The sequence below is a fragment of the Oryzias melastigma genome, linkage group LG17 (assembly GCF_002922805.2).
Source record: "Oryzias melastigma strain HK-1 linkage group LG17, ASM292280v2, whole genome shotgun sequence".
NCBI lineage: Eukaryota > Metazoa > Chordata > Actinopteri > Beloniformes > Adrianichthyidae > Oryzias > Oryzias melastigma.
Window position 1 is genome coordinate 33,740,160 of NC_050528.1, and position 25,319 is coordinate 33,765,478.

The 25,319-nt window shown below is 39.2% G+C and overlaps 1 protein-coding gene across 2 annotated transcripts in view; it reads right to left on the reverse strand.

Moving 5' to 3' along the window:
• LOC112141880 (receptor-type tyrosine-protein phosphatase N2) overlaps positions 1–25,319 on the reverse strand; it is a gene marked incomplete at its 3' end in the record, with an annotated part of 102,119 nt that overhangs the window by 45,687 nt on the left and 31,113 nt on the right. For both annotated transcript variants that reach the window (XM_024265076.2, XM_024265075.2), the window contains 3 exon segments: positions 2,973–3,117; positions 5,547–5,661; positions 14,170–14,283. In XM_024265076.2, coding sequence (XP_024120844.1) covers positions 2,973–3,117; positions 5,547–5,661; positions 14,170–14,283 — 374 coding nt within the window.

The window sequence follows — 25,319 nt, forward strand, 5'->3', positions numbered from 1 at the left end:
TTTTATTAAATTTCCGTTTAATAAAGTTTATATTGTTCAACCAACTTTGGGATTGAATACTTCATATTCACCCCTTTCACGCTACATTTGCAATTATTCAATTCGTACTAACTTATAAGCATACCTATAAATAAGTACACTCTTGACTTTATATTTGGCATATACATTCATACTTTTAACATATATGCGATAAATGCGATGCAAAAATTAAACTTTTTAAATCGATGAATTCTCAAGCAGATTTTTAGAGACTAAAAAGATGCAGTTTTTGGCATGAAATAATATGCTTGACCCCAACATCTACTAGCAGATGCTTTCAAGGATCTGTGATCTCTGTTTGCTGCACACTCTCACTGCCACACTTACATTATTCAGTCTGATGTTTCTTTGGAGTTTTGATCTCTTCTCTGACTGATGTTTTTTACTGTGTGAAGATCTGTGCTTTTCTTGATTCAAATTATTTCACGTTTAAGCTGTTTTTTGTTTTCCTATGAGACACTGGATTTCAGTTGTCAATTATCCATTTGTCTTTAAGTCAATTAACCATTAGCTTTATCATTAATTTATTTCATGCTTTTATTTTATTTTTTTATAATTTAGTAATGTCCTTTTTCAAATGTAGTTGTTCTTGTCCTGTTTTGATGATTGTTTTGCAGCCATTCCACCTCCTGCTCCAGGCTTCCTTGAGTGATCTTAAAACAGATTTTTCTTTTTATTTGTTTAGCTGGTTTTTAATGACACTAACAGTTCTTAAAGAGGAGCCATCTCTATAACAGCTCTCTCCATATAAAAAAAGTCCCACTATTTGTCACACACAGTAGTATGTGAAATTTGTTCTCCACATTTGATCCATCCCCTGGGGGAGCGGTGAGTGTGTGAATGTGTGTGTGAATGGGTGAATGGGTCTGTGACTGTGAAGCGCTTTGGGCCCTCAAAGGAGGGTAGAAGGCGCTATACAAGTATACGCCCTTTACCATTTACCATTTTTAGTCTTTGGTATGACTCGATTTGAACCCACGACCTTCCAATCTCAGGACGGACACTCTCCCACAAGGCCACTGAGCTGGTTATAGGCAATGATTAAGGTATAAAACCATAATTCCATAATGTAAAATCAACACAAATTATAACTTTGTCACTTCTGCAAGTCTACCTTCTAATCTTTGTGATATTTGAATGTGAAAATCTATAGAAACACTTATTTTTCTGCACTTTGAACCTCACAGTGCCAAATTATAGGAACTTCCACTTTTACCTAAAAGTCATAAGATCATAACATAAAACTGCAAGAGATCTGTATTTTCTAAGTAATCTAAAAAGTTTGTTTTTATCGTCTAAAATACTAGTTTTATATATGCAAATTATAGTAGGATAATTTTTGGAATATGGAGTCACCTTTACACTTACACATGTAAAAAGGACAAATGATCAAAGAAAAAAAGGAAGAAATGACGGGATTTGTACCAGGGAACATTTCCAGAGACATTTTTGTATTTGAACTCAGTATCTATATCAAAAAAAGTTTTGCTTTAATTTCATAACATATTCTGCTCAGAAAAAAACCCTAAAAAATTATGAATCCTTTTATGCAATTCTATTAAAAAATCTGCCAGTGGAAACAAAAGATAATTGTGGTTTCTGGATCCATTAACACCCACCTGATGGAGACCTGCCTGAGTCACAGTAAAATTACAGAAAAAATCGTCTTCATTTGTCATGAAATTCTCCAGGTATTTCTATTCATCAGCGTTGATGTGTTTTTATATGACATGAGTCCTTTAGGCCCCCTCAGTGTTATTATTTTTCTTTTTTATCCTTCCAGAAAACAGGTGAAAGAGGACGGAAGCCCCCTAGTGACGCCTGCAGATTTCACACACGTGAAATGACAGAATCCATCCATCCATCCATCCATCCATCTTCCTGACCACTTCCTCCCTTTCGAGGTCGCGGGGTGCTGGAGCCTATCCCGGCTACTGAAGGGCGAAGGCGGGGTACACCCTGGACAGGTCGCCAGTCTGTCGCAGGGCCTCAATCACACACCCATTCACTCACACATTCACACCTAGGGGCAATTTAGAGTCACCACTTAACCTATGAAGCATGTTTTTGGACGGTGGGAGGAAGCCGGAGTCCCCGGTGAAAACCCACGCATGCACGGGGAGAACATGCAAACTCCACACAGAAAGGTCCCAGCCGGGAGTCGAACCGGGGCCTTCTCGCTGTGAGGCAAGAGTGCTAACCACTGCGCCACCGTGCAGCCCAAATGACAGAATCAATGTTACCAAGTCTTTCACTAGTGACACGGTAAATTATAAAGAAAACTTACAACAGTAGTGTGATTTGGTAAATCTGAGTATTAAGTAATTTTACTTTTTCAAAAAGGAAGAAATGCCACTTCAAGATAAATTATAAAGTTCTGAACATAATAATTAAATACAGTTCAGCATTAATATAAAAGTTAAAAAAAACAAACTCTGAATGCTGCAGTTAAGTCACTTTAGGCTACAATCACATATCCCAAAATAACAGCGCAGCAACCGTAATGCTAGTTTTTCAGCATATCCGGCAGGTTGTCGTGTGACGGCATTTGTACTGAGTTTTTACAAGCTGCGTGGCGGCCGCAGAGGTTTTAAGAAAAAGGTTTAATTTTCCAGCGACCGAAGCATTTCTCTCTAAAAGTTAACATCCTTCAGCGGCTGTGACGATATGTAAATGTTTCTGGATGGCGGTCGTCCATATCAAGTGTCACCAGTATCCCCGAAGCGTACAAAAATTGAGCCATCTGTACGCATGACGGCCACAGGACTGTTGCCGTCTACAGTCATGACCACGCCAACAATTACAAGAAATTAAATAGGGCGCAGCCATAAAATCTTAAAGCTTCTGCCGGTGCCTCCACATTAACAGTTGTATTTGCATTACTCGTCATTTTTCTGACAAGATTAAAGAAAAAAGTGCATAATCACACTGACCTTACTGGGTATACTCAAACTAGAGGCCGATGACGTCTTAGGGAGGAGCCCCAGATGTTGCAAATATGTCTGCAGATTTTTGTTGAGCTCCACCTCCACCGGCTTCACCCTCTGATCCTCGGGGTCCATCGCTTCAGCCACTGTCCTGCAGGAGAGGAGACCGACACAAATGATCATCAACTTTCATTCAGCTATTAGTCTAAAATCCACAGTCCCTTCTCCATATAATGAAGACAGAAACATTTTTTGGGGTGGTCGCATTGCTACCATAGAAACCACAACTATTCAAATAAAAAGCAGACGAGAAAAAAAGGTAAATCTTTAGGATAAATCCCAATCGAGTAAATTTACTTTTTAACCCCTTCATGCCACACTTAAATCCAGGATTTCACTAAATTTAGCATCATCTTGAAAAGAAAAACACTAAGGAATATGTTTTTATTTAATTGGAACTAAAGTCAGGAATAAAAGCAGGTAAAGTGTTTTAACAAAAACTGGAATTAAGCTTTAAAGTAAAATCTTAAACATTTTACCAATTAATTAATTTAAAGAAGATTTTAAACAATTAATTTAATTTTACATTTTAATTTTGAACAGGACTAGTGTGAATTATTCCCCTTTGATGTGAAAAAGTTTTTTTTTCCCCTTTTGTTAAAATTATGCTATATTGGGTGCTTGTTCCCCTTTGACATGAGTCTTCAGGAAAATAACTGTCTCAAATTTGATCCACACATTTTAACACGGTTTAAAGGGGCCTACCATGATTTTCTTCAGCCTTTCAGAGTGAACTATATCCATGTATATGATCATATATTACATTGGGAACACTAAAAAAAATAATTATTTATGAAAAATTAGTCATTTTTGTGGACTGCTTTAGTGCCTGAAAGTCAAACGATTCAATTTCTGAGGCTCCGCCTTTGTCTCCTTGTCAGTCCCGCCCATTTCACAACGTCATCCTTGAGCCTGCCCATAGACCAATGAGCCTCCCCGAGCTTCCTTTGCGTGAACAAACTATGTAAACAAAACCACGTGATTAAAGATCTCTTCAGTCATTGGCCAGCAGCAATGGGGGCGGGTCAAAACAGAAGATAAAGATGGATGCAGTCTGAAAAAGCTTGCCAGGATTTTTCACTAATTCAAACACTTTTACTGCAGCTTTGGTATCGCGGAGGAATCCTGCATGACGGTTACTGGAGACGCTACATGTGCACACGGTGAAAGACACGTAGAATCAATGTGGATCAGGTTAAAAGTTGTTTTATTGAGGATGAATTCATCCGACCACATTTGAATGAGTTTCTGTGTCTCTTCATTGTGGTTTTATGACATTGTTTCTAAGAGAATTCTGTTGGAACTACAATAGAGCTTTAAGATGACGTCACGGTAGCAGCCCGCGCACGCCGCGTAGGAGACACAGAAAAGAGAGTTATACGTTTTTCAGTGTTAAGATAAACGTTCTAACAAGTAAACAGTTGGACCAATTATTTCCTTTTGACTAACATGATAATCTAATGCTCTACATTTGTCCACGGCTCACCGATCACCTGATTTCTACTGTGTTTACATCACAACTGTCGGGTACGGTGGCTGTTTTGGTTCAGTGGTTCCACTCTCGGTTTGTTTCATATTCAGAATGAGGAATCTCAGAGTGAACAGAAGTTCAGTCTGATAAGAAACGAACCGGCAGGGGATAACTACCTCGGCACCACAGCTCCACAGAGAAGGTGGGTGTGTTTTCGTTGTAGTCTGGCTCTATGTATAAAATGTGCGGCCACTGAACTAATATTGAAAGTTAAATCTGGTTGAACTTTGACCAATCAGGGATTTGGATTTGGTAGTGACATATAGATAGTGTTCCTTTTGATTCAAAGAAGTAGCAACTGTGAAAATGGATCATAGAAAAGAAATGAATAATTATGGTTTGTGTCCAGACAAATGATATGACATTAAGTCTTTCATATAGTGGAATAGAGCTGAGAAAGAAAAAGCCTGGAGCAAGATTCACGACATTTGTACCGCTTCCACATTTCACACCAACTCTTCTAACTGTAGGTGGTAGTCATGCACTAGGAAATGGTAGAAAAAAGAAAAAAAAGAAGAAGAAGCCTTTCCCTACTTGTCTAGTCTGAACACCATGGACTAAAAGTGCGTTCTTGAACGCACATCACCTGCCAAGTATGTAAGTAGTTTTAGTTTAATTTATTTATTTTTCCATTCATTTGTGTAGAATGTAGCAAACTACTAAAGAAAACTGCTTGAAGTCATTCCTTATTTACTCCAAAAGAAAGTAAATAATTTCACGCAGATCTTAGATTGCTTTTCCAGGGAGTGAAACTGAGCATCTCTGGTGTTAATCCTCTGTTGGTTGGAGGAGGTCCAACTGAAAAATGTTGTTTACTCAGAGGAGGAATCTTTGAAGTTCGGCCAACCTTGGATGCAGACTGGCATGGATCTCCATTTGGACGGGCTGCCACAACCCAGAAACTAAGACTACAGTACACAAACGCAGAGCGCCTTCCTTTCCCGGAGATGCCGTGTCGTTAACACAGGGAGTTTCTGAAGAACAGCAACCTGCTGTTGGTGTTGTAGACCGGCCCCTTCTGCTTTGGCCTGTAGGGAATCCTCCTCAGTTTGGACAGCTCACTGGACAGAACCTGCTGGGTGGTGTCATCCTCCCAGGTCAAACCTACACAACAAATAGTACAATATTTTAGAACCAATCCTGAGCATACGCAAAGTTGCATATATTTGAGTTTCAGAGGAATAAAACAAAAATACTTAACTAAACAAAGTGAAACACAGGAAAATAATCTGTCCAAATTCTAACAAAAGCTTTTCTTTTCACAATAAAAAAAAGAAACTGAAGAATCATGGGAGATTCAACTGTTCTAGCGACCTGATTCAAGGAAAATATTATATATTTTTTTTCTTTTTGCAGTTTTTGAGCCAGCATGAGCTACTTCTGTCTGGAGAACAGTTTAAAGTCTGACTCCAGCTATATTTTTTTCTATCGTAAAATTGTTCCTGGTCATCTTTTAATGATGATTGTGACATTTTTAGCCAAAACCTAAAAGCCTTGCCTTTTTTCCAAAGACATATTTTATGCACAGCACCAGTAGCTCGGGTTGAGATTAGGCTGAACGGAGAAGCTCAGTGAACCGAGATATGTTTTGATGGGCAGCATTTTAGTATTATGTCCCTGTCTTTGAGGGTTTACAGGTGTGTGATTGTCAAGTAACCACATATGATGCTGGCCGAACAATTGCATATGATTACTGTAATTGATTTCCCCAAAGGAGCAATAAAGTTGAATGTCATCAGCATATAAATGATACAATATTTGACTGAAATGGCTTATAAGTCTCCAAAGAAGGATTATATAGAGCAGTGGTGTCCTGTCTTATCTGCTGCTGATTATCTGGATCAGGTGTGTTAACCAATAAGGAGCTTCAGTGACAGATTAGTTGGGAAACGTGTAGGACACCAGTCCTTGAGGCCTGGAGTTTTCCCCCGTTATTATAGAGAATGAATAAAGTGGGGCCCAGAACAGAACCTTGAGAAACGCCACAAGACAGGATTTATTTTTGTTTTGGAAGATAAAGAGTCAACAGCGACATTAAAGGTTTTTTCTGCTGAAGTTGAAGACCAACCAGCTCAGAACTGACCTGGATAAACCATAGTCACTACGAAGATGTTCATTCATAATATGATCCTTAGTTTCAAAGAATGAGAATCATATAATGACCAGAATCTGCAGCCACGAGCAAAAAAACTGTTTCAGTTGTAGCTCTTTTTATAATGGGTTGGAAGGCATTAAAGCTTACACTTTGGTTAAACAATTACTCGACTTTAAAATATAGTTAACCTGTAATGAGGTGAAGAAAAATAATATCCAATATTTGCCATCTAAGATACTTAGCAAGTCTTGACAACATTTTATTTCCTTCCATCTATACAGCTTTACTGACTCAGCACATTCCCAGTGGATGCTTGCATTTCCACGTCCCCTCTCACTCCCTATAACATTTCTATTACCTGGTTGTCAAAGCGTGTCTGCACCAACGTCAGCCCCACCGAATGCATTTACCCAATTCAAGAAAATCATCAGTGACAAGGCGGGAGGGGGGGGAGTCTCTCCTTCATTACAGCGAGCACACAAAGAGCTTGATGAGCTGCTTGAGCATTCACGTCTGTTGCTTATGCCTAACATGCATCCAAACACAGCCTTTTGGCAACTGAATAGAGAACCAGGCGCCAACGCCAGATGGGGTAGCGGAACAAAATGTTACCGGAGATACGGCCTCAGTCTGTAAAGCACAACGTGAACCGAGGCATTTGGCAGATGAGGAGTGACACTGCTGAAAGATTCGAGTGACGCAGTCTGTGACTCCAGATGTGAAAACACAACATGAGGGGGTTGTAGGAGACTTGAAAGGAGCTCAGTGTCTTTGTGAACTAGAGATGCAAAACATTAACTTCAGTAAAAGTACAAAGAAAGTGTGAGACTTTAAGAGGTAACAATCAAAGAAAATACAAGAAAATGTGTATTTTTTGGGTTTAAATGTTTTCATCCTGTGTTTTTCCAAATAAAAAAGGACAAGTGGAAGTTCTGAGACGAGCCATGAAGGTGGTTTTTATCTAAACAGCAAAGTGCATGCACTCTTCTTGAAAAACACCTATGTTTACCCCCTGAATCTGTCTGTTTGCTGCTCTAAAATGGCTTCTATTATGAGCTGCAGGTGATGCCTCTCTGACACAAAGAGCAACCCCTTTCATTTTGCCATTTCTTACATTGATCTCCCACCATTTTGTGGGCACTAGAAAGCTTAAAAATCCATCTCAAACTTAGAATAAATGTTAGCAAAAGCACTCAGGAGGGACTTCTGTGCCAAGGCCAAGGCTGTAATTCAAAATCTAAATGGATGCCACTTCAATCTGCAGCTAAAGGCTAAAACAAAGATTCAGTTGACCTTTGGACAAACGTGTCCAGACTAAAGTGACTCTTACTCCAACACAGAAACATGAGGAAGTTCAAACTAACAATCAAAATAACTACCAACACATTTAAGAGACAAAAATGACATTTTATTCTTTCCTTTTTTGGAAGATCTAGATGTATTTGCAGACTCATCAAAACAAAAATCAAGATGCATTTAATCAAATATGTTTCTTATTGCAAGGTTTTTATTTTTTTTCCTGTTTTCCAAACATTTTAACAATTTTGGGCCAAGTTCTGAAAACTATGGTGTAAAATGTTCTACAGTACTGTTATCTTAGGGTTTAAATTAACTCGATTTGAAATTTTGAAACCTAAAGTAAAATGAGACTCCTCCTGCTTGGCTTATTTTGTCCAATCCACCCAAAGAATAAAAATGATTTAGTTACTGCATTTTTAACTGAAGTAGAAACCAACATCAAAAATAAGGCGGAAGTTTAAAATGTGCCGGTTGAGCAGGTTGGTACCCCCTTGGAACACAAGTATGAAATTACAAGTAACACATTCTGGAAGGTAAACAAAAAATCCTGATGCAAAAGATAAATGAGTTTTACAGAATTGTAATGCTTGTGTGAATGGAACATAATGGTTTTAAACCCTACACCCTCTATTTTTAAACTGTTCAGGGTCACAGGGTTGTTGGAGCCATCCCAGGTATTGAAGGGTCAAGGCGGACAGTTTGAACCCTTAATTTGCAACAGAAAAAATGAAAACAAGTCTTAAACAAGGCAAAAAAATCCCCTTGAATGATCAAAATCGACTTTATTTTGCAGTGTAACAACACGGCCAAACTGTCCTGATTGTAGGAGAACACTTCTTTCTATCCACTAATTGTAACTGGAGTCACGGTATTGATCCCTCCCTCTGGTTCACGACCCATCATACCAACACCGGCTGTCATTCTTCCTAATGTAAAAAAGTTCAGCTCTAGGATTTAAAATCAAAAATGACTTTTCTGAGAAACCTTCATCCCCAGTGGGCTTTAACCATAAACCGTAAACTAAAGATGGACAAAGTGTGGTTGCTTTTAGATAAAATCAACAATCAAGTGTGTTTAACCTGTATTTAATGTTTTTCATTAGACAGAAGATTCATGTTTGCACTGACAGATAAAGAACTGTTCTCAATGTTTATCTATTGACTGTATGAGAGAACTGAACTGAGTGACCCCTCCCCCTTGGCGTTCCAAATAGGAAGTATCCGCTGGTTCCAAGAAGCCAAAATCCAGTTGAGAAATAAACTTATATTACCCAGTTTTATCTATTTGTCAGAATGACTGTTCTTACTCTGATACGTTTTTTACATGTTTAGCTCATCTTGTGTTTTTTCCCTGTGATGAATGTTCTTTATCTGAAGTTATTCAAGTTATTAACTGACCAATCAGATGCCTCAATAAAAGTATCTGGTCTCAAAGTCAAATGTACCAACACATTTTAGTGCTGAATCTAAAAATTGTGGTGAGTAAAAAGATATAGTGTGATGGGAAATGAAGGTAAATGTGAAAGAAACGTAATATAAACACATGGAACTTCAGAAAAAATAAGGTTAATGTAAAAAAAAAAAAAGATTTCAAGATGTTCAGTCAAATAAAAGTTGATGTTTTTTGAGGCTAAATCATGTTTCAGACCTTCAGTCTTATGTTGGTTAAAACAAACTCAGTGCACTCCAGCACTTGCTCTAATGAATAAATGAAGCAAATATGAATCACTGCAACACGGTAATCTATGTCGGTACATAGACTCACTGATGCAAGACATCAGAGCAACTTGTTACTGAATATTCCTGTACTTTTTTTTCCCAAACGTCCTCAGAATGAATTACGACAGGAACTGCCAGGAATGAAGCACGAGAATCTCTTTAACAGCTCCACGGCGTGTCAGGCTGGCTATTGCCATCAAACAGCCATAAAGCTAAGTCTTTACTGGCAGCGACGGTGGCTGAGAAAATGGGCGTTAGCAGCGGGCGAACAGACGGCGTCTGACACAGCAGGTTCATAAATGCTGGAGCTCCTGCCAGGAAATTCAGAGTAGTTCTGTTCCTCTCGGACCAAACGGGCTGTAGAAGTGTGAGCAGGAGGCTGCATGCAGGTTGAGGTATAAGGGAAAAAGGGCTGAACAGCTGATGTTTGCCCAGGGGTACGCAAAACTTGCAGAAAGGGGGGCCAAACCAGAGCGGATGCTGTAGTTCCTACAGATTAAAAAACCTCACAACCCCAATCTAACATTAGCCACAAAAATGGTGAGCAATTCTGAAGCTATTCAGCCATCAGTAGCTATCTAGTCGTCTACAACTGGTTGTACTAGAATCAAGCTTTTCAGTCTATTTTCTACATTACACAAGATCTTTTTCAAACAGCATTTTTCCATCTGCTGCTGCGTGATTTAAAAAACAGAATACTCCGAAATGCAGTTTTAATCTTCATTTTCTATATTTGTGAGTCACATCACTACAAAAACATGTTAAAAACACCAAAAAATTTGATTTCTTAAAAGAGAAGGTATTTAACACTGGAGCTCCAGTGTTTATATTCGTCGATATACTATAACTTTTCTCCCTCAGAATCTACTGGAATTACGTTGATCGTGTTAACGGTAGAAAAGTTACCATATGATAAAGATTTCGTGTTTTAAATGTCACCAGGGACACCTCAGTTCACATTCACATTTCTTCAGGGTTAAGAGTTTGAGAGAGGACCATTAAAAATTCAGGTTTTGGCTAAAATCTATTCTTTACTTTGACAGGGTAAACATGTTATAAAATATAAAATGCCAAATTTTCTTGATCATAAATGTCAAATGATACAAATGTCTGAATCTAACCTTTCAAAAAGGAAAAGAGAATGAAGCTCAATCATCTTTTTGGCTTGAAAACAGAAAATATAACTGCTTCTTTGAGTGTAAAAGAGGTGCTTTTTAAATGAAGGCTTCATAATGTCTTGGAAAGTGTGTTTTGAAATCCATGAGGACAGCTTGACAAACTCTGTCAAATCACTCTGTGATTTCAGAGCCATCAATGAATAAGAAGCTGAAAGATGCTCCTAGATTGGTGGACCGATTGACAGTTTCATTAGTCAAAACGGTTAAATAACAGTGCTATTACATTTCTACTACCAGCATTTAAGGATTTGGTTTGAAAGATTTTTTTTTTGAGGGGTAAAATCCTCATAGAAAAAATATGAAGTTACTCCTGCAAACTCTAGAGAAATAGAGAAAAAGGTTTTGATTGATGCAAAACACATCAGGACATAAAAACTTATATACAGTGTCTAACAATTCTAACAACTAAAAACTACGACATACGAGAAAAAAGGACTTAAACAAGAAAACTCAAAGACTTCAAATAAATAAAAGAATATTTTCCCAACATTGTGTTTTCCAGCAAACTGCAGCCCAATAATAACTTGCTCCAAAATGTTCTAAAGAACACCAGTGTCTGGGAGTGATCCCAGATCTCAGTTGTATTGAGATTTCTGAATGAAGCTCTGCTCACAGCAAGATGCGTTCAAGCTTCCTTTTTTAATAAAAGTAACCGCGCTGGTTTCAAGCTTCCATGTTCCAAACTGTCGTGTTTACATGCAAATACACACAAATTTAAGACCACTTCTACATATATAAAGAGCGGCAAAGAGCGCGTTGAAAGTTAAAGGGTGACCAAACCCTAAATCAACTGTTTTTGGCTGTGGACCTCTACAAATGAGGCTTTAAAAGTGCTGTCTGTTGGTCATTGCCACATTCTTGACAAATTAAAATAAACTTGTTTAATTCTTGAAAATATAGTCAAAAACTGTCTGTGTGCTGCTCCAATACTGCTCGCCTTGTGGGACAGAGTGTAAACAAAGCGTTACTGGGAAATTAGCGGAGCTAGCTTCTGCAGCAACAGTCCCACCAACAACCCAAAATGACCTGCAGAAAATATGTCAACACAAGCATTTTGATTTTAGCTAATAACTGCATAATCATATTAAAAAAAAAACTATAAAATATCATTTTAAAAAAATAGTAGTTAGTGTGGGACTTTAAACTAGGTCAAACTTTGACCTATCAGATACTCAGATTTAGTAGTAACAGATGAGTTCTATTATATGGCATCCAAGTTTTTTAAAGATCGGAATAGAGCTGCGAAGGGAGCAATATTTTCAAGGTTTACGTACTTCTCACCATCCCTCCTCTAACTGTAGGTGGCGGATATGCACAGCTAAACAATAGAAATAGAACAAGAAGCCCATCCCTGCTCGTCCAGTTTGAACACCATGGGCTAAATGCATGTTCGAGCATGTTCTGACCGCACATCACATATCACTTCTCCACTAGTGATGGGTCGGTCGCGAACGAAACGGCTCTTTGAACCGGCTCTTTGAAGTGAACGACACGAGCCGGCTCCTCGCTGGGAGCCGAAAGTCGGGAGCCGAGTCTTTTCTCTCTCACCTCCTCTCTCTCTCTCCCTCCCCTTTTTTTCTCCTCATGTTGCACGCGATTGGTCAATATGTGTTTGTGCCGTGTGTTCGCGCTGTGCAGAGGAGGAGGTTACACTTGCGGCGCACAGAAGGAAAGCGAAAAAGAGAGTCAGTGGCCACAAGACAAACAGCATAACATTAAGGTAAAACAATGAGTGACACAAGAAAACGCAGCAAAATATGGGAGTATTTCACTTTTACAGATGAAACAAAAGCACTTTTTAATCTATATTTTTGTGTTGTGATTTGCAGTGTTTTATATTGTTTTCAAGTTGATTTTGTTTACAAAGAGATGGTTAAAAATCTGATAGAACAGCTCTGTTGAATAGTAAATAGTTGCTTTTTGTATTTTATTATAATTTCTATTCATTTTTCTGTTTATATGAGTGAAATGAAATCATATTTACAAAAAAAACAAGTTTTTTTATTAGTAATTCATTTTGTGCATAATTTTATATAATTGTTGATAATAAATTACTTAAAGCAACAAAACAACCTAAAGAGCCGTTTGGGAGCCGAAAGAGTCGGCTCTTTTTGGTGAGCCGATCCGAAAGAGCCGGCTCCCTTAAAGGAGCCGGAATTCCCATCACTATTCTCCAGCTATGTGTCCATAGCTGGAGAAGTGATATGTGGAAGTTTGTGTGTAAAAAGGACTTGTGGAGATGAGACAACCTAGTCAGAAAGCCGTACGCTATAAATGAGAGTGAAAACCTTTTTTAATGAGGATTTTGAGCGTATTCTTTTGAAATGAAATAAGCTAAGTATTGCAGTAATACTAGTTAATATGGGAAAGTGTATCGAAAAAAAACTAAAAAGATAAGATAAATTAAAGATACTTTTACCATTGTGTCACTTCACGGTTAGACCCACAGCAACAGTCAGAAACCCAATCATTAGACTTTTGTCCTCTCTAATGACTCCGGCAGATATCTGGGCTTGAACATTTCATTTGCATTTTTCATTCTACTTCAGAGGAAAATGAAAAAAAAATTAACATAGGCTCTCTGTGAAAACTGTCATTTTTCTCCAACCTGATTGTGAATTCAGAAAAACTAACCAGTAAGAGAGTATTTTTGGCTGTTATACGTGCAAAAAAAAGTTTGCCAAAATCCAAATCGGTGAATTGCCATGACCAGAGGTACTGCTCAAAAACAAGACTTGTGACATGCTGCCACTCCAACGGTTTCAGGGATGAACATCTGAACCTTTTTTTCCCCTCTGCAGTCAAAGTACTTGACTTCAAAGCAAAGCTGCATGATGAAAGAAGAAGAAACAGGCAGCTCAGTGGGATGTTGGACGAGCCTCTGCTTCCCTCTACTGGTCACAAGCAGAAACAGCAGGAAGACACCTGTTTTTTTTTTTTCCTACATCATGAACATCTTTTATTCTTTGGCCTGTTTTCATTCATCCACTGGTGAATGCATCTGAATAAATCTGGTGTAGTTCCACAAAGTTATATTTATTATTTGTATTATTATTGTCTTTTATATTCAAGTATTGAGTAAATATGACGGCTTTGCTCAGATGCGTAAGGACTGCATTTTTTAAATTAAATTTTTTTTTTTCTTTTCTTTTAAAGTGAATTTAAAATCTATTGGTGGCACTATCAACTCAGTTTATAAAGTTATATCCTGTCATTGCGTTAAAATTAGAATTTTACTCTGTATTAATAGATAATTACAGATCATGATACTGATCATGATTTTGTTTTTTCCTGTCCTAAAGATCAGTAGATGTGTGTGTACCTCTGTTGGAGAGCTTCTCCAGCAGAATCTTGAAGTGCTGCACCACAGGCGGGGAGACGTCGTAGGTGTAAACCTCCTTCACCGGGACAGAGTGACACTTCCCAAACATCCCATCTGTCGACACATAAATAGAGACTTCCATCAGAGGATCCCACGTACATTTCTATTTTGCCAGGCCTCCCGCGTGACGGCACCCTGGGTGACACTTCTGAGGAAATTACATTGCTGCAGGAATAGCAATAAGGCGAGCGCAGTGAATTCATCATTCAAATAGTAATATAATCAAAGCTGCAGGCGGCGTGCAGCAGCCCTCGCCTCTGCCGCAGCCCGTCCCGACTCCCAGCTCCATTCCTCACATCATCTCCATTAGAACCGTTAGAAGATACTAACGTTCAGACATCAGCAGCAACGGCGTTTCCACTTTTCACTCGTAAAAGCAAACACAATAAACGTTAAACTTCAAAACTCAGAACAAATGGAGTTCATAAAAAACAGTTTTGTCTTCACATAAGGAACTGACGGTGCAGTAAAGAAAAAATCCACAAAAGCTGGAAGAAACTTCATCCAAGTCAAAGACTAAATACAACACAATGAGGTAGACAACAAGGACCAGAATGTGAGGAGATTCAAACATGATTATGTTGCTTTTAGCAAAAATGTAAAAATCTGTAATTTTGTAGGACATAGAGTAGCAGAAGTTCATTAAGAATTCACCTCCAAGTTGTGCAGGGCAACCCCACCCCCACTCCCCAACACCCATAACAGGAGCTCTCTTTTTGCATTCTTTCCTGCTAGCTTACAACCCCAACTTAACATTAGCAGCGCAACAAAAATGGTGAGCAATATTGGAGCTATGCAGCTGTCCAGTTAGGAGTCAGATACCAGCTCAGTCGAGGCAAACGGAGACGTTCATGGGTCTAGTCATCTACAGGTTGACACATCAGAATGGAGCAGAGCAGAGCGCTACAACAAATACAAGAGATGTTCAAACTGCATTTCTTTTCTGCTCCTGATTCACAAAAGAGGGAAAATAGAAACCCTAATTCTTGTCCCTTAACATAAAGAGACCTCCATTAAAGATCACTTCCTGCACACCTCAGTGTAGTGTTTTACCAATATGTCCTTCACAAAATAAAAAAAAACTGCTTTTATCACTTGAGAAATATTTCTGAACTGACTTTTCAAGCAGTAACCTGAGAATATGGAACACCCTGCCCTTATCGCTGCCCCACACAGACAATGTGGAGTCTTAAGAAACAGCTGAAGATTCTGCTTTTTAAAAGAGCTTTTAGTTAACTGCTCTGTAGCTGGTTCAGTTTATTGTCTTAATTGGTTTCTCTGTCATTTACTCAGTAAATGCCTTTGTAGTTTTATCTGTGAAAGGTGCTACACAAATAAAGTTTACTTACCTATTTACAATGACTGTGATAAAGAAACACTCAAAATGCAGTTGTAAACTGAATTATTTTCTTAATATATGTCCTCATCAAAAAAAATGCCACAAGATCATGTTAAAAACACCCTTTCTATCAGAGCGGGGCTGAAAAAGGTCAAGATTGTTCTGAAAAACTTACAGAGAACAACGGGAGGCAAATGAAAGAGTAAAGCAAGAACAAGCTTCTTGGAGAAGCATCAAAACATTGGCGAGAAATATCAGAGAGAAAAACAACAACTGAAACATAGATAGGTGATACAATGGACAAAAAGGCAGCTTTCTATAAAATAATCAGGAAGTAACTCTGACCAGATATGGAACATGTAAAGCTATACTTCAAAACCTGACATTACTAAGATATATTCAAAAGCAAAGGAAGGTTGTGGCTGGCGAGGAACCGAGACAGGAGAAGAAAGATTATTGAGACATGGTCAACACGTGGAGCTGGGGCTGGATCGTTCAGACAATCCTAACAATGGGACGTGCTAATGTATGACGTGTCAAAAAACAGAAAATCCATCCAGACGCTTGAAGGAATGTACCTGAGAAACAAATCGTGAATGAGTTTGTGGATTCTGACAGACTCTTAGGCCCGATCCGAATACTCCCCTTCCACCTCTCCCTTAGCCCTCCCCCTTGATTTGGAGTGGCAGTTGAAGTCAAAGTTGTGTCCAGATTATTATTTTTTAAGTTTCACACTCCAAACAGAGGGGTCCAAAGTCCACTATCATGAGAGTAAACCGCGTCACGCTATGAAGTGCTTTTCTTCACTTTGGTGCGCTCTGAACCACAGAAGTTTACATCTAAATGTAAGTAATGACTTTATGTTGTAGTGTGACCTTCTTAAAGTTATTAAATCGCTGTTGTTATGGATATTCAAGTGCTGGGACCTCCGTGCTAACGCTAGCGGACCGGTGATGTTGATATCATTATTGAATGAAAGTCACGTCCCAAATATTAGACACTAGTTTTTCATTACCCTCCGTTTGGAGCAAACACGGAGGGATAAACGAAGGGGGAGGGCCAAGGTGAAGGGAGAAGGGGAGTATTCGGATCGGGCCTTACACTGATGGAAACATTTTATAGATCGTTTTCAGGTTTCATGTTGGGGTAGTGCCTCACTGCCATAAGGTCCCGGTTCAAACCCGGCTGGGACCTTTCTGTGTGGAGTTTGCATGTTCTCCCCGTGCATGTTTGGGTTTTTCCAGGAACTCCGGGTTCTTCCAACAGTCCTAAAACATGCTTCATAGGTTAGTTGATGATTCTTAATTGACCCATGTGAATATAAGAGTGTGTGACCCTGCAACAAACAGTACCTTGACTTCACCCAACAGTTGCTGGGATAGGCTCCAGCACCACCATGCACCACTGTTCTTGAACGTGAACCAATAAAAGAATCCATCTGAATTCCCGGCTTTGCGGGAAAGACAAGCTAACATCCTGATCCCTCCTGTGCCGCGGGCATGTCTCACTCCTCAGGTAGGATCTCATGCAGAACCACTTCTGTCCAGATTTCCAGAAGGAACATCTTGAATTATCCCTCATAATTACACTCGTGCACATCAAGTCTGGGACATTTATCCTGGTCGTCTACAAGAAGGCTGTTCTCGGGAGCCGCGATTGTTTTGCTGTGATTTATGGCGCCGATTAGAGCGCAAGGAGGATCAGTGGGCCGTTCTCAGAAGCACGGGCTGCATTCAGTTGGAGATTGATGGAAATCGATGACCAGATGTTAATGTTGCACCCAAAGGTTACAAAACAGAAATGCAACCAAAACTAATCATGCAGGTTTTTGGCTCCGGGGTTTGCTCCTCTCATCAGTTTCTGGGGGATTAACCAGCGGGGCAATCACACAGACACGACTGCGGCTGAAACACCAAATAAATGAGACAAACTTACTGCATTTCTGCACTTTACAGTTCAGTCCCTACAGAAAGCAGCTTCGGTCTCAGCTTAATGAACTGGATTAGGCCATCTTAATGGATCTGTTAGCTCCAGGGACTTTCAGGTCCATCCTTCACGCACTTCCCTCCACAGACCAATTAAGTCTAGCATTGCATGACAAGGCATCAGCAGCTTTCAGTGAATACAAACCTTTCTTTCATTAAAATTTGACTAAAATCGGGCTTTTGGTAATGAGCAAGAGTTTATTGGGCACAAAAACATTTGCAGAAAACTTCAGGATTCAATTTATTTAAACCATCAATAAATACACTAATGGGAATTAAGCTAAAAACAACCAAATGTTCACTTTAGAGTCGCAGACAATGAATGAAAATGGAAGCATACTGTGTAAACTGCATTGTACTTAGAAATAAATGCTTATTTTAGGTAATGATTCATCCTCTGTTGATATTTTACCTACAGTTATGCTCCAGAGAATCAGTTATGTGATTGTGTTGATCTTATTGTCATGATTTGATCTATTTCTACCTCATAAACCATGTGAATTATTGCTGTTCCTCTGTTACTGACAAGAAAACCCACAACCATAACTTCAAATAACTGACAATAGTAATGTGGAATACTTTATGAAACCTCACCCAGACTGTTCAGCAGCAGGTATTTGTCTCTGAGACTCAACATGGTTTTCTAAATAAGTCCTGGACTGATTTTAGGTCAGTGGATCGGATCATTCAAAATAAACAAATATCGACTATGAATTGGATTGTGAACCACAAATTATGAATGGAATCATTGTTAAAATAGATCGTTTCACCCCTAATTCACAGGAACCCAGTGAAGGCTAGAAGACCATTTCCAAGCACATTCCAGTGGCACAGATCATGCTGAAGGTCCACAGGTCTGTAATCAGCCTTCCTGGAAGTGACTGCAGGAAGGCTTATGGAACAAATGAGAAGCAAAACACCCAGAACGACCTCCAATAAAGGTGAATTTCAATTTCAAGGTTTGGTCAGTGTTTTTGATTAAACAGAGATGATGGAGATGATCAAGAAGGGATACCACAGTTAACCATGTGAAAACTCCAAAGCTTTTCAGACAAAGTTCTGTGAAGAGATGAGACAAAACTGGAGCTAAGAGGGAAAACTTGTTCTATGTTCACAGACACAGAAATAAGATACGCGGAGGAGGTATGCTTATGGTCTGGGCTGCTTTGATGCACCTGTCTCAAGGAGTCTTGCGGGTTCACTAAAATCTGAAGACTGTCAATGAATTCAGCAGCTAAATGAGGTGCCAACAGTCAGACAGCTGGTGTCAGAGGCAGGTCGTGGGTCAAACAACAGGACACTGAACCAAGCAGCTGAAAACCCTTCAAGAAAAACTTCCCTGAAGATGTGATCTTTACTGAATGTCTGTGACGTTTAGCTGCAGAAATCTTCACTTTTTAATACATTATTTTAGTTTTTCAGCTTTGTTTTATTATTTTTTTCGTTGTTACAACAGTTTTGGATTTTCAGCACATTTGTACACATTTTTATCATTTTCATTTAAGGCTGATCAATACATGTTTGTTCTTTGTCTCTTTACAGGGATGACGCCTCGGAACAGTTTCATATTTAAACGAATGTAGTTACTGAAATTTCCTTCAAAGGACTAAAAAACCCAGAGTGTTGGATCTCCGGCCCCTCCCACAACCAACCAATTAGCCTAACGAGACAATCGCAGCGCTGATGGTGGAAGCCGTGTTCACACTGCATTCTGACCACGGGGAAGCACCACCAGAGAGCAGGAAGACTTCATGATATCACCTCATTATAGTTACACTGCGACAAGTCACTAAAGCACAGTGTCGTTTGTAAAGTAAAACCTTAAAAAAAAAGTCAATATTCAGGTGTTCAGACGGCGTGGAGATGATAGACTGATGCAATTCTGATGCAGTTTTTAAGGGACCACACAGCCGGGTGCAGATTGGTAATGATTCAGACGAGTTGAGATCGTGTAGTGCCTGTTGCCATGGTGATGGTCTGACTGGTTTTTGGTTCGATTTTATCCCAAACATCAGATGAAGACAGTGTGGAGCAGGTGAAACGGAGCACCTTCACACAGACATATTTGCTTTGGTTTGTGTAATAAAAGAATTTTATCATTGTAACCTCACTTTAACTTTAATGTTTTATAAAAAATTGCTCCAGTTTAATTCACAAAAGAATTTTAGACTCTTAAACCTAAATAAAAAGGATGATCAAAAACTTTTTTTCTTCCATAAAAGCTTGATTTTTTGGTTCACTTTAATTAGAAATATGGTGAAGTATTCAAATCCTGTACATTTCTCCAAAAAACACGGTGTTGGTCTGACCCATTAATTAACTTTTTGATCTAGATAAACTAGCCCAGTCATCAAAAATGGATTATCATTGGACAGCAGCGAGCAGGCAGAACAGAAAGTTGTTAAAGTGAGTCAGCAGCTCCCCGTCAGCCCAGTGCTGCTTTCTCCTTCAGTTAACTACAGAAAATCAAAGTGCAACTTGAGGCCATTCACTCTGTTAGTGTTTTTGGATCCAGAGGAAAACTGAGCTTTGTACTGTACTGCCACAATGTGGTCAAATTCTCAATGGCACCTCAAACATCTTTTTAGAAAGTGGTCTGTCGTCATTATTTCTGTACTGGGAGTTTTATTATTAGTCAAAATAAAGACTTCTCAAATTTTAAAGAAAATGTCAAATGAAAACATAATTATTTTTAAGTGGTTATGAACTTGCACTTTGAAAATTTGCTGCATTGGTTTAGTCACAAACAGGCAGACAGCTGATTCCATGTGCAGCTGGTTTATTTGTTCAGATAGAAACTAAGCAGCTAAAAGTCCACAAAACTAGAGCAGGGTCAGACAGGCTCAATCATGAGCCTGGGATCATCCAAGATAGTGGGGCAGATAACAAGACCTATTCTGCAAAATGTGATACAAGCATGAAATTTGGCATGGTGGTTCTCTATGGGTTACTTGTCAAATCTGCTCGACTGGCCATTTGAAAATCCAAGATGGCGGCCATTTTTCAAGATGGCCGCCAAAATGACCTTTCAAAACCACTTATTGTCATAGAATCAGCATCTACTTGGTCGATTTGAGTGATCTTGGTGTCTAATCCTATGTTTTTAAGCATGCTGAATCTAATTTTTCTAGATTTGATAGCTTTAGATAAGAATATGAATTGATTTTAAGTGATTTATCATGTGTTTCCGTATTATTAGTGCACATATAACATCAGCATGAGGAGGTGTCATGCGTGGAGAGATTAAACATCCAATAGTGGCAGGACTGGAAGGTACATAACAACAAAACATCACATTAACACACAATTTGTTTATTTACTACAAATCAAAAGAACATACATTGATAAAACATTATTAAGAACACATTTGGCATGGATGCTGATGGCATAATCTTGAAACAATAATACTGTAACATAATACTGCAACATAATAATACTGTAACATATTACTGTAATATAATAATACTGTAACATAATACTGTAACATAATAATACTGTAGCATAATAATACTGTAAACATCTATGAACATCTGAACAGCATTGATTTGTTTATGTTGCTGATGTCCAGCAGAGGCACACTAGGCCTAATTGGCTGCATCAAACAAAGTTCTCTAGTGCTGACACACACAGCTGCAGAGGGCAGTGCAGGGGAGTCCCGAGCGAGAGCACTTGCATCTTCTGTTGCAGCCTTTCTTGTAGGAACACTTTGTCAGTTCTTCACAGCTTGCTGCAATTGGTGAAAGAGTCGTCCAACAGACCTGCCACGTCTCTCCCTTCCGCGTCCAACACCCCAGCCTTGTGGGGTCAATCTGGACTGGCAACTGGTTGATGGCATGAAATCGTGGGATGTTCCTCTCCAGGAGGCTATAACCATCTTCTACCCTTCTAGCGGGATTTTCATGTGGGGATGTGAGACATTCATTCTTTTCTGTTTGACATAGGCAACACTTGTTCCAGTTGGTCTGCCAAGTAATTGTAGATATGGTGCCTGAAGCTATACTGTTGACCAGGGTCGAGGGTTGATCCTTTTACCACCCTGTTATGTATCATGGGTACTTTCATGTATGGGATACAGCTAGGTTCATGCAAAAGTTGTAGCCCTACACCTAGCCCAATCGTTCATCCAATGCCATTTAAGTCCCGTGCGATCTGTACACCTTCCGGACAATTTAGAACCCCAGTATCCTTGGCTCGCCTATCCCGCGCTGGCACATCCTGTCGATTCAGGTGCGGCTACTTAACTGATGTGGGGTAGGCTAAGTAGCATTTGGGACACTAAGACAGTCTGAAGCAACTCCTGCCTAGCTGGCATTGAACCCCATGCTGGGTTTCACAGCAGTAATTGTCACCAGTGTGCCCTGGTAGTGCCCGATAACCACTCATGGATGACTTCATGGAAGAATTATGGATGAATCACTTCATTAACATGACTTCATTATGACTTTATTAACACAAATTGGAGTTAGACCCACTCCATCACACAAAGAGTTGTGACTCTCTGTGTGCTACCCTCACTTAGTTTATTTAGCCCGTGAGCCAACACGGGGTACCGGGGTGTGGCCGTTGCACTAGCAACTTCTTGGAGCCATAGGTGAGAGTTAGGCAAGTAGCGAGGACCAGTGCCATAGTCCATCCATGGGATGTGGCTGACTGTGAAACAAAGGTACTACCTCTACTACTACACCATACGCCCCACAAACTAACAAAGTAACATGCATAGCTGTATACAAGTATCTGATATGGACATGCTCTGCACCTAGTACAAAATACTTCTGCACCTAGTGCAAAATACTAGCAGCCAAACACCATTTACATACCAATAATAGAGGAAAATGACTACAAGATTTCAGTTTAGGGTGTTAAAACTAGAAAAATTAGATTCAGCATGGCTAAAAACATAGGATTAGACACCAAGATCACTCAAATCGACCAAGTTGATGCTTTTCTATGACAATAATTGTTTTTGGAAGGTCATTTTGGCGGCCATCTTGAAAAATGGCCGCCATCTCGGATTTTCAAATGGCCAGTCGAGCAGATTTGACAAGTAGCCCATAGAGAATCATCATGCCAAGTTTCATGCTTGTATCACATTTTGCAGAAGACCTCTGAAAAATTGATGTTATCTGCCCCACTAAGAGGAGGGCAGAGTAGTCAAGTACCAGGCGAGGGTCAGGGCAGGCAGCAGGCAATCAGAGATGAAGAAGGATCAGAAACAGAAGATCAGGTCCAGGTAGAAACGCTCGGTAATGCAGGCAGAGTGGAACAAATAATACTTCACATAGAGTGAGGCTCTGAGTGCTGCTTAAGAAACAGATGGATGATTGTCAGATTGGAGTCAGCTGAGCAGAATCCAGGAACTGTGAGCTGGGGCTTCTGGGAGATGAAGTGCAGTCAGTACTCTGGTGACTGTTCCTGCCGGTAACCGGAGAGGGAGTCAGAGCTCTGACTCCTGACAGGTTTTAATTTACAGATTAAGCAAATCAAATCAGCTTTTTATAAATTTCAATCAAAAGATCAAGCTGTTTTTTAAAAATTATATCAAATTTAAATATACAAAAAAAGGGATTTGTTTTATACTTATGTTTGGTTTTAAATTACATACTTGGGTCTTTTCCACACAAATAAATCACATGTTGACTGGTTGCTTTTGTTGTAATCTTATATACAGGGTATCAATGTCCATGATCACATATTTATTTTGTTAGTGCTGATAAGATTACGGTAAGACATGTCTTAAGTAAGTCACTGAAAAGTGACTTATGGTTAACAATTACCATATTTTCCACACTATAGGCCGCACGTAAAAGCCTTAGTTTTTTCAAAAACAAATGAATAAATGAATGAATGAATGAATGAAATGGTTTATTTCAAGCAATCAGAAATAATACATGAAAAAAACAGAACACGTCACATTGAATTACATCTAGATTGTTTGAAAGGAGTGGAAGGAAGCAAATTTATATAATCCCACCCCGACTCGACCATACCATTTTCTCTACATGAATTATCAATATCCGGTTCAGGACTTAAAATCAAATATTTATACTCTACAATAACAGATTCAAGTTATAAAGGATCATTAATATCATTAATGTAATCACATTTCAAAACATCCACAGACAAATCATTTATATTCATCTGTAACAATAATCTAAATATTCTTATTTAAAAAGATTGTATTCATCAAAGAATTATTGTAATAACACCAAAAGTAAGAAATAAAAATCATCTTCATTTGTTAGTGCAAAAAAATTCACAATATTCTCATTAAAAAAATACAATTTGTGCAGATTGTTTTCATTAAAGAATGATTATAATAACACAAAAAATAATAATTTGAAAAGAAATTAGATCAGGAATTTGAGAAGAATCAGTGCTACATCACAGCTTAGGAACAAGTTTAAGGCCACGTAATCTTTCTTCGTTGTTATGACTGAGAGACTGTGAAGGTCTCATTTCAAGGGAAATGTGCTCGAGTTCTGCTGCTCAGAATCGGGTCAGAGTTCACATCCAGCAGTTTTTGAGTTCACATTTCACATTTTGCTTGGATTAAAGGGTCAGACATGCGTAATCCCACAGTTCTCAAAGTCCTTCATGGATTTTATTTCCAGAGGTTTTGTCTGGTCCGGTGGCCCGAGTGGTTTCACAAAGATTCTGGAGTTCAGAGTTCACGTGCTGTGGATCTGTTTAGATATTAGGATTATTGCGTGCATAGCCAGATCAGATCTGAATTCTTTCTCCAAGGAAGCGGATGACAAACCTCAACAGTATTTAGGTCCAAGGAAATCTCTTTAGACGCAAGAAATTCTCCAACTTGATTCTCCACGGTCACGTTAGCATCTGTCACAGCTCCGTTAGCTTCCATGCTAGCGCTGGTAGCACCAGGCCGCACCCGGGGTTGTAGTTGAAGTCCCGTGAGAATCGCATTATTCATCCGCGCCTGTTGATCAATGTCATCCATTCTTCTCTCCAGGAGATCTTGGCGATTATCTTGTTGTGCGTGACGTGCCTTTTCTTGATGGAAATCTTCCACGAGTTGTAGCAGCGGTGATAGTTTAGCTTCAAGCTCCATAAGAGCTGATAGCTTAGCCTCATTCAGAAAAGCAGTGGAAAGTTTTCCTTGAATATCCGTGAGTGCGATATAGAGCTCCGTCAAATCGGCTTCAAAATTTTTCTTCGTGCCATGTTCAACCGTCCCCGTTGAGGTAGTTTTCTTTGCAGTAGCTTGGTGATTAAAGTCGCTTTTGTGCAACTTTAAAAGTTTTTAAAAGCCGAAGATCTAAGGAGAGCTGGAGACACGCGTCTGTTCGTGACCCGGAACGGGAAACAGTATCCGGTCGGCAACAGAAAGCGACAGTGTGCCTTATAATCTAGAGCGCCCTGCAGATACATTAATTACAGCTATGTTTACAGATTCAGAAGCGATTTTGAGAGATACATGACGTCAAAATGTCAGTCTATTGTTTTAAATGACAAGTTTGGTGTTATTGTAAATATGCTAGCACAGGTAACGTTTAGCAATATTGGACTGTGTTTTTATTTAAGTGCTACTAACAGGTTTATGGGTTAGCATAGTCACAGTGACGTTTGTTTTAGGGATATCAGTCTGTTATTTATGTACTGTAAACAGGGTCAAACTACTTGACTAACGTATACTGTGTCAGACTGTGCTTTTTTAAGGGGGCCCAAGCCAGGGTCTCATTTTGCCGGTCCCAAGCCCGGATAAATACAGAGGGTTGTGTCAGGAAGGGCATCCGACGTAAAAT